At 41.1% G+C, this 8,930-nt stretch overlaps 2 protein-coding genes across 2 annotated transcripts; both read left to right on the top strand.

Annotated features, from left to right (window-relative positions):
• Positions 1 to 3,965: 3,965 nt before the first annotated feature.
• Positions 3,966 to 5,891, top strand: LOC138005224 (uncharacterized). The gene has a single exon (XM_068851486.1). The coding sequence runs from the start codon at positions 3,966 to 3,968 to the stop codon at positions 5,889 to 5,891; it is 1,926 nt and encodes a 641-aa protein (XP_068707587.1).
• Positions 5,892 to 6,183: 292 nt separating this feature from the next.
• LOC138005223 (uncharacterized) lies at positions 6,184 to 7,338 on the top strand. The gene has a single exon (XM_068851485.1). It carries the CDS (start codon positions 6,184 to 6,186, stop codon positions 7,336 to 7,338), a length of 1,155 nt encoding a protein of 384 aa, XP_068707586.1.
• Positions 7,339 to 8,930: the final 1,592 nt, after the last annotated feature.

The following is an 8,930-nucleotide window of genomic DNA, read 5'->3' as shown; positions in this document are numbered from 1 at the left end:
TTTTGGATAGCCCCCCTCCCCCCTTTATCCCCATTTTTCATCAGGGGCTGTAGTCCCTTTTCATCAGGGGTTGCTCTCAACTGAAGCCTTTTGTATCAACCTTAGTTGTATGATTTTCTTATAACTAATGGAAACCGGACATGGAAGGAATCAAGTTCCAACTTTAATGCGATAGTACACAAAGAAAATATACTTACAAATTTCATTATTGCAATAAGAGAATGTAACAAAAAAGTACGCGATAACCGGGTTAGCTGTTGGCTTAATCTTTTCTTCCTCACCACGGACATATTCAAAAGGAGTCAAGGCTTTGCGTTGTTTAACACATGAACAATGATTACACCGTAAACATATGAATCGATCGAGCTTAGTCAAAAATCCTGCGTAACATATAACCAGCTGACCTTGCTCCTTTTTTTCTCGCGTCCCACACCTGGTGAAGGACGGGCTCTGCTGCACAGACTTCCTTCTTTTAGATCGGATAACCGACTCGTGCTGAGCTTTCGAATGAACTACCGTCTTTATAAACTCCTGAAATGTCGTGACCGTAACGTAGCAAGATCTACATATTCGCGATGGTAATAAACCATCGTCGACAGAAATTTTCAAACCAGAAAACTCTTCTTAATCCCGTACGATTCCTTCCCTAATTGTCTTTTCACCACATAAATCCAAAGGATGGTTGTTACTAATAATATATCTGTTGCAAGTACGGCAAACAGAAAATAGAATCCCTTCGGCCATTCTCTTCCGATTTCTTCCGGTTATCATTTTTATTGTGTTCCCATCTAACCAATCAGTGGCGAGAACGGATTGGAACCTGCCAGAGCTCTCGATCCGAGGCGCTGGCCAAGAGGATCGCAGCTCTGGGAACGAGAATGGACAACGTCAGGTCACAACTTGTTGTACATGCGCAGTGACGTCTCGAAAAAAATGTCACGTTTCCGGTTGCCGTCGTCAGGCCGGCGACGTCTGTTGCTTAAGGTGCCTAATGTTTTGTATTAGTAACCGTGGTTTACTATAAGAAAGATGAACGTATAAAATGTTAGAAACATAAGTGGTGATATTTAAAGGGGCTAGGTCACGCAATTTTAGGCAATTCCAGCACTGATCGAATGGTCATAGAATTAACTAAAAATATCAAAATAACTGTTCAAAACTATGAAAGATCTCTAACAAAACGCAGGGAAGCCAAGAAGGGACATGGATGGACAAAACTGGAGAGGATTGAAATGGATTGAATTTGGGTAAATTGAAACACGTCGGCCCACCGTTTTTCAAAGTTACATCAGTCTATATTAAAATGTCGAGTGCAAAGCTGGAAAATCATTCTCAGTTGTTATATGGCCGTGATTTTGAAAATAAAAGACTCTTGTTCTGCCAATTTGACGTTTAGAGCTCATAATTAACAAAATTAAACAAAATTACCTAAAATAGCGTGACCTAGCCCCTTTAACAATTATTCCACGAGCGCGCGTTGGATGTGAGAAGATAGATTGCCAACGAGGCGCGTACCGCCGAGTTGGCTATAATCATCTCATATCCAACAAATAACAAAGTGGAATAATTGTTTTATTAAAAACGCCCCCAAGAAATTAGACAATTAAAGTCAAAATTCCCAGAAACAGATTAGAGAATACCATTTTTATAACCAAGAATAGACTTCTTTTAGGAAATTTTTTTTCCTTAACCCAAAGAGAACAAGCGCGAGGAAGTCTCCGCTGGCGATGAAGACATCTGCCACTATGAAAAGGCCAAAAATTGTAATTCATTCTGCTTTAAGAATGCTGGAAGATCGAGCAGGCATAGTCATCTAAACCTTATCTGCCCCCGATTCAATCGGGAGACCGAGGGCGGAAGATCTTTCTCAGTATCGGCTAGCCGCCTGCCTCTGCCGGAGTCTGGAATATGTTGCCTGCCCATATAAAAAACCAGTCTATTCTTACAAGCTTTAAAAATTTAATTTTTAAACATTTTATGGACAGTTGTAAGGAATTGGACCATTTTATCATCTAATTTTCAATTTTCCTGTTCTAACTGTTGGTCTTGACCCAATGTATCTCATATTTTTCATATTTTTTACCTTTCATGTTGTCATTGCATTTTTTGAACCTTCTTATTTTTAATTTTTAATAGTTTACCTTTTTTTTCTGTATATATTTATAAGAGGGCCACTAGTTTTTCAGTGATTACTGTTGTGTGTTACCCTCTATAAATAAAGTTGATTATTATTTTTATTATTTAGAAGGAGGACACTTAAAAGTCGTGTTGAAAACTGGAAACTAGTGTTACACGAGCTTTAGTTTGATTGACATGTGGCAGGAATTAGATCTTACCGAGTTTTTGGCGGTATTATATTTTTGTGTATTAGCAGAATTATATCTCGGGAATCTTAGGAAATCGTCACTACCAGGAATTGTATTCTAAAAGGAAGTCATCTATCATTAAAGAGTTTGGATCATTAAAACATTTGGTGCCGAGACCCGGGATTGAAGGATTGAAAGAGTGAAAAAATGAATTAACCTCGTGTAAACATGTCGTCGGAACCTAAGAAACGACTGAGGAAGAAATCCATGGTCCGCGAAAGTCATCGCGCATTTGTTAGGAAAACAATCCTCGCGGCACAGGAACAAATTGATAAACGGGGAGATCCTACCGTTTTGAAGAAGCTCAAATCCTTGCGATGTACCCTGCTGGATAAATTGTCGGAGCTCAAAATATTGGACAGTGAAATTATCGATTTGGTAGACGAAACGAAAATAGAAGAAGACGTGAGCAATAGCTGTGACTTCGCCAGCGCTATTCAAGCCTGCATAGTCGACCTAGAAACAGCAATAGAAGGGTCAGGATATACAAGGAACGACATTGGGCTCGCAAAACTCTAACTCGAGTATTCAGGCGGGAACACAATCAAACGCGTCAATAATTTCGACCCACGCAAAGTTGCCCAAACTGGAATTGAGGAAATTTTCAGGCGACCCAATCAACTGGCATCCCTTCTGGGAATCGTTTGAATCGGCCATTCACAAAAACACCACCTTAAGCGACGTGGAAAGATTCCAGTATCTCAAGTCGCTCCTTGAAGGTTCTGCAGCCCAGACAATTTCTGGTTTAGCATTGACAAGCTCGAATTACGACCACGCGGTCCAACTCCTAGACAAGCGCTTCGGAAATAAACAAGTCATTATTTCGAAACACATCGAATTGCTCATGCAGCTTCCAAAAGTAAGCGACGGGAGCGTCTTAAAGCAATTGCGCCAGCTTTTGGATCGAACGGAGGCGGCAGTTAGAAGTCTAAAAGGAATCGGTATTTCGACTGAGACATACGGAACATTTTTGACATCTGTAATTATGGGAAAGATCCCACAAGAGTTACGCCTCATCCTGAGTCGCGGCACATCAGAAGATTGGGACCTTGATACAATCATCAAGTCTTTCACAGATTGCAAATTCGAGAAAGATGTGCTTTGGGAACGGTAACAGAGCAAACAAAGTTAAAAGAAAAACGAGAGTTTGGTTTTGGAATTCGCACAGGTCAAAACAAAAGACCCCCCACATCGTCAACCCTGCAAACAACGAGAGACTGCCGCTATCTAAGGATAAATGGTGCACTTTCTGCAATGGACCTCATCCAACTATCAAATGTTCTGTCGTTACCGATCCAGAATCTAGAAAGAAAATTCTACGTCAAAAGGGAAAATGTTTTGGTTGTCTGAGGAGCGGTCATGTGAGTCGAGATTGTCAAGCAAGGTGTCATCGTTGTAGAGGGAAACATCACGTGGCTTTGTGCACCGTTCAACACTATCCAGGGTATCCAATCACGACCACAAGGGCTAGAGACAGCAATCAAGAACAAACTGTGAGTACAAACTTGTATTTTAGTGCATCTTGTTACAAACGGCCAGAGCTAACGTCAGAAGTCCTCATGGAGGAAATTCTTGCAATGTGAGAATCCTTTTTGATTCATGTTCCCAAAAGTCTTAAGCTCACGGTTAAGGAGCAAATTGAGCTTACGACCAATTGGAAGCGATACAGTTCTAATACAAACTTTTGGAAACAATGATCCCTCATTGAAACAATGTAGCATCGTTCAGTTTGCATTGGAATGTCAAGACAATTTGACAGTGTTCATTAATGCTTATGAAGTTGAGTTGATCTGTGGTTCCATCACAAACCAGACCATTGAAATTGCACAACAGTGTTACCCACATCTGCAAGGCTTACCTGTAGCTGATTACTCACAAGGTGATGAGGATCTAGAAATTGATGTCATGATTGGAGCAGATCATTACTGGTCTGTGGTTCAGAATCACGTGGTAAGGGGGGAGCTACATGGACCAGTGGCAATTCGTACAAGATTAGGATATGTATTGAGTGGTCCTATGAATGCGGCAAGTGCGAATACACAGATATCAACTGTTAACGTGTCCCATGTTATGAAAACTGAATGTCAAGTCATTGAAGAGAACTTAGTTTCAGATGATTTCTTACTGAAAGAGGAGCTAAGTACGTTTTGGGACTATGACACTCTTGGAGTAAAGGATAGAGAGGGAGATTTTCTTGAAGACTATCTTACCAAAGTGAAGTTCAATAGAATCCGTTATGAAGTGTCTCTTCCCTTCAAGACTGAACACCCGATTATTCCAGACAATTACTTGTTGGCACAGAATCGCCTTGTTTCTTCCATGCAAAGATTAAGGTCCAAGCCAGAATTGCTCCAACAATATGACAGTGTCATCATCCATAAAGTGGTTTTGATTGGTGATTTAGAAAAAGCATTCTTGAACATTGAAGTCAATCCAGCAGAGAGAAACTTGTTAAGGTTCCTATGGGTAGATGACATCAACTCCCCGAATCCAGAAGTGATTACACTGAGATTCACTCGTCTTGTTTTTGGTCTAGTTTGCTCTCCATTTATTTTGAATGTAACATTGAGGAACCACTTAACAAGGTATGAGAACATTGATCCTGAATTTGTGGCTGCTGTTGTGAGAGCTTTGTATGTTGATGACTTTGCATCTGGAGAGAACTCGGTAACGAAGTGTTTTGAACTTTACCACAAGTTGAAGTTGCGGTTCAGAGAAGGAGGTTTTAATATGAGAAAGTGGGCATCGAACAGTGAAGAGTTAACTGAAATGATCAAAAGAGCAGAAGAATCTTTGTCTTGGGAACCGGAGCTGTCTTGTAAGGCTACTCCTACATTGACCGAGCCGAACATTGAGGAAGAAGATTGGACAGTGTCAAATTCAAACAACAATGTGAGCGAAGAAACCGTTGTCAAAGTAATGGGAGTTCAATGGGATCGGATGGAAGATAATTTCGAGTTTGATCTTGCTACCTTTTCTAGACAAGCCTTAGAGGGAACTTTCACTAAACGGACATTATTGAGCAGTACTGCTCGATTCTATGATCCATTAGGCTTGCTGTCACCAGTTATCTTACCTTTAAAGTGCATGTTCCAAGAAATTTGTCATTTAAAACTTGGTTGGGATGAAGCTTTGCCGGAAGGTCTCGCGTTGCGCAGGAAGGAGTTACTACAAGACATGTGGGAAGTCTCAAGGATTGTAGTGCCTCGTTGCATCCTGGGTGATGTTCAAGTCGAAGACGTCACGTCTATTCAACTGCATGGGTTCGCAGATACTAGCAAGCCTGCGTGTGGAGCAAATTTCTACATCAGGTTGACAACCTCTGGAACCAGTTCTGTTTGCCTTCTAGCGTCCAAAACAAGAGTTGCTCCCCTGATTGGTGAATCAATCCCTCGACTGGAATTAAAGGCCGCCTTGTCACTTGCGAATTTGATGACAGCCGTGCATGAGGCATTGACCTGCACTATGAAGATAGACGCTGTTTTCAATTGGACTGACTCTCAGATCGTGTTGGTGGATCAATAGAGAGTTTAAACAATTCAAGCTGTTTGTTCAGAATCGAGTTCAGAAGATTCGAAGTCTGTGCAGTAAGGATCACTGGAGATATTGCCCGTCTGAGTCTAATCCTGCTGACATAGCGTCGCGAGGGTCAAAGAGTTCTGTTCTCGCTCACAGTGATCTATGGTGGAAGGGAGCTCCATTTCTGAAAGAAGGAGAAGTTCAGTGGCCAAACCTACCTGATAATCCAATCGGTGAGAGTACATTCCCAGAGGAAGTAACAAAGGAATTGAGAAGGAAACCTGAAATTTCAAATGTTATGACAGTATCCGCGCAGTGCTTTCAAAACATTTTAGAAGTCATCTGTCCAGAAAGATTTAGTAGTTTCAGTAAACTTGTCAGAGTAATCGCTCTTGTGCTGAAATTCATCCAGAAGCTCAAGAGGAAGATAGAAATAACTGACATCAGTATGGAGGATCAGAATATGGCTACGAATCTCTGGTACAAAGACGTTCAAGCCAAACTTGAGGAAAAGGAGAAATCAAGTTCGACTTGGGAACAGTTAGGAGTCTTTAAGGATGCCAACGGACTTCTACGATGCAAGGGACGAATCCAGAAGTCTTCACTTCCATACTCAACAAACCATCCCATTCTGTTATCTAGAAAGCAGCATTTCACTAAGCTCGTGATCATGCAGTCCCACGAAAACGTGAATCACAATGGAGTTGGAGAAACTCTTACTGAAATCCGATCACAATTCTGGATAATCAAAGGAAGGCAAGCTGTTAAGGATGTACTTTCCAAGTGTGTTACGTGCAAGAAATTACAAGGAAGAGCCTACAGCTCTCCACCTACTCCACCACTACCTGCATTCCGAGTTTCAGAGGAAATGGCTTTCTCTAAAGTAGGTGTGGACTTTGCCGGACCCTTGTACGTGAAGAATATATACTTATCCAAGGGAAAAATGTACAAGTGTTACATTGCTCTGTTTACATGTGCTAGTACAAGAGCTTTGCACCTTGAACTTACGCCAGACCTCTCCGCCAATTCGTTCTTAAGAGTGCTGAAGCGATTCTTCGGTAGAAGAGGACTACCGACCCTGTTCATTTCAGACAACGGGAAAACTTTCCGAGATGCAAAGGTTAAGAAGTTTGCTCTTGATCGGAACATTGACTGGAAATTCAGTGTACCCACAGCCAGCTGGTGGGGCGGATTCTTCGAAATCTGTGTGAAACTTGTGAAAAGGTGTCTCAAGAAAGTGCTCGGAAATGCGAGGTTGAGTTATGAAGAGTTAGAGTCAGTGTTGATCGAAACTGAAGGCGTTTTGAATTCTAGGCCATTGACCTATGTCTACGATGAGCTAACAGAAACTCCACTCTCGCCTTCTCATCTTGTGATTGGTCGTCGACTTCGAGATCAATCTCCGGCCATCACAGTACCTGTAAACACTTTGCCAGACGAGAGAGATATTTAGACGGTCTTCTCACCCATTTCAGAAATCGATGGAAGAAAGAATATCTTACAGGTATCCGCGAGTACCAGAAACTCAAGGGAGTTGAACCAAGAAGAACAATTCAAGTAGGAGACGTTGTGCACATCTATGCTGACAAGACACCCAGACAACAGTGGAGAATGGGGAAAGTAGAGAAACTGTTACAGGGACAAGACAACGTTGTGCGCGCAGCAGAAGTGGTAAGAGTAGATAATTCTCTCTGCAAGACTCGCTTAAAACGTCCAAGTCAAAAGCTCTATCCTCTTGAAGTCAACGTGTGTGACGAACACGACAGAACAGGACAGTTTGACAGTGGAATGAACATTCAGATAGTTAGAGATGAAGACATCCCTACAGTGATCACTGCTCCATGAACTGTCTGACCGTATCTTGAGCGTTTGACACTGAAGCTAAAGAGCTAAATTCGGTTTTGCGTTAAATCAGTCTGATTTGTTTAAGCTTTTTTGATTGACTTCGACGTCAATCAGGGGGGAGTGTGTTGAAAACTGGAAACTAGTGTTACACGAGCTTTAGTTTGATTGACATGTGACAGGAATTAGATCTTATTGAGTTTTTGGCGGTATTATATTTTTGTGTATTGGCGGAATTATATCTCGGAAATCTTAGGAAATCGTCTCTACCAGGAATTGTATTCTAAAAGGAAGTCATCTATCATTAAAGAGTTTGGATCATTAAAACAAGTCGTATCATTCGATCCTAGGGGAGCTGATTTGTTATTCATGGTTTGATTTAAACTAAAACGATAAAAAATGTTAAGAGCCACCGAAATGGCTACGTGAAAAATTTCAAAGGAAACTAGAAAAGGAGAAACCGGTATGACAGCCAACAGAAGGCTGTAGTGGCAGGTGACAATTACCACGATGAATGCGTGGTAACAATTATTCAAGGAAAAATCAAACAGTAGAACCCTCAGTCGAACTGAGTCTCAATTCTCTTGGATTTGATCCAACTTTTCAGTCATTTTTACTCGGTTAACTCAAAAAATTCGGGTCATGTCACAGCCGTGTTTCCATACTCTCATCTAAACACAGCTATTGACCAATGAGACTGCGCGTAGCGTACTATCCTAATTATTTTATAACATACACCAATTCCACTGTTCTCTTTTGTTTACTCGTAGTAATTTGGCATTAAAAAAAATAACATTACGATCTGTTCCATGGGCTGAGTAAAATCACTCTATTCTCGTCTAATAAATCATTGCTGATCACACCTTTGCTTTGAACCTCACAGCACTACAAATAGGTAAACTGAGTCGGTACAATGCTAGCATGCAAGGCTATCACCTCTAGTAACTTTCAGGCACTATACACTCCACTTGTTTTCACTTAGAGAACATTTTGTGTGAGCAGCATTGCAAAATAATTCATAGAAAATAACATACTCTGACTGGGCAGCATTCGTCTGGGTTCAGTCTGCCTGACTCAATAACTGACTTTTAAAAACGTCATAAACGTCCCAGCATTCTTAATGCAAGCTGGGTCTCTAAAAAATCTATGTATCCTATGAATCAAATGAAAACTTTGCGGTGTGAAAGCAAAAAGCTAGAAAGA

The sequence above is a fragment of the Montipora foliosa genome, chromosome 6, assembly GCF_036669935.1.
Source record: "Montipora foliosa isolate CH-2021 chromosome 6, ASM3666993v2, whole genome shotgun sequence".
Lineage (NCBI taxonomy): Eukaryota > Metazoa > Cnidaria > Anthozoa > Scleractinia > Acroporidae > Montipora > Montipora foliosa.
Note: the sequence above shows the minus strand (reverse complement) of the source record. Positions and strands in the feature narration are given on the sequence as shown.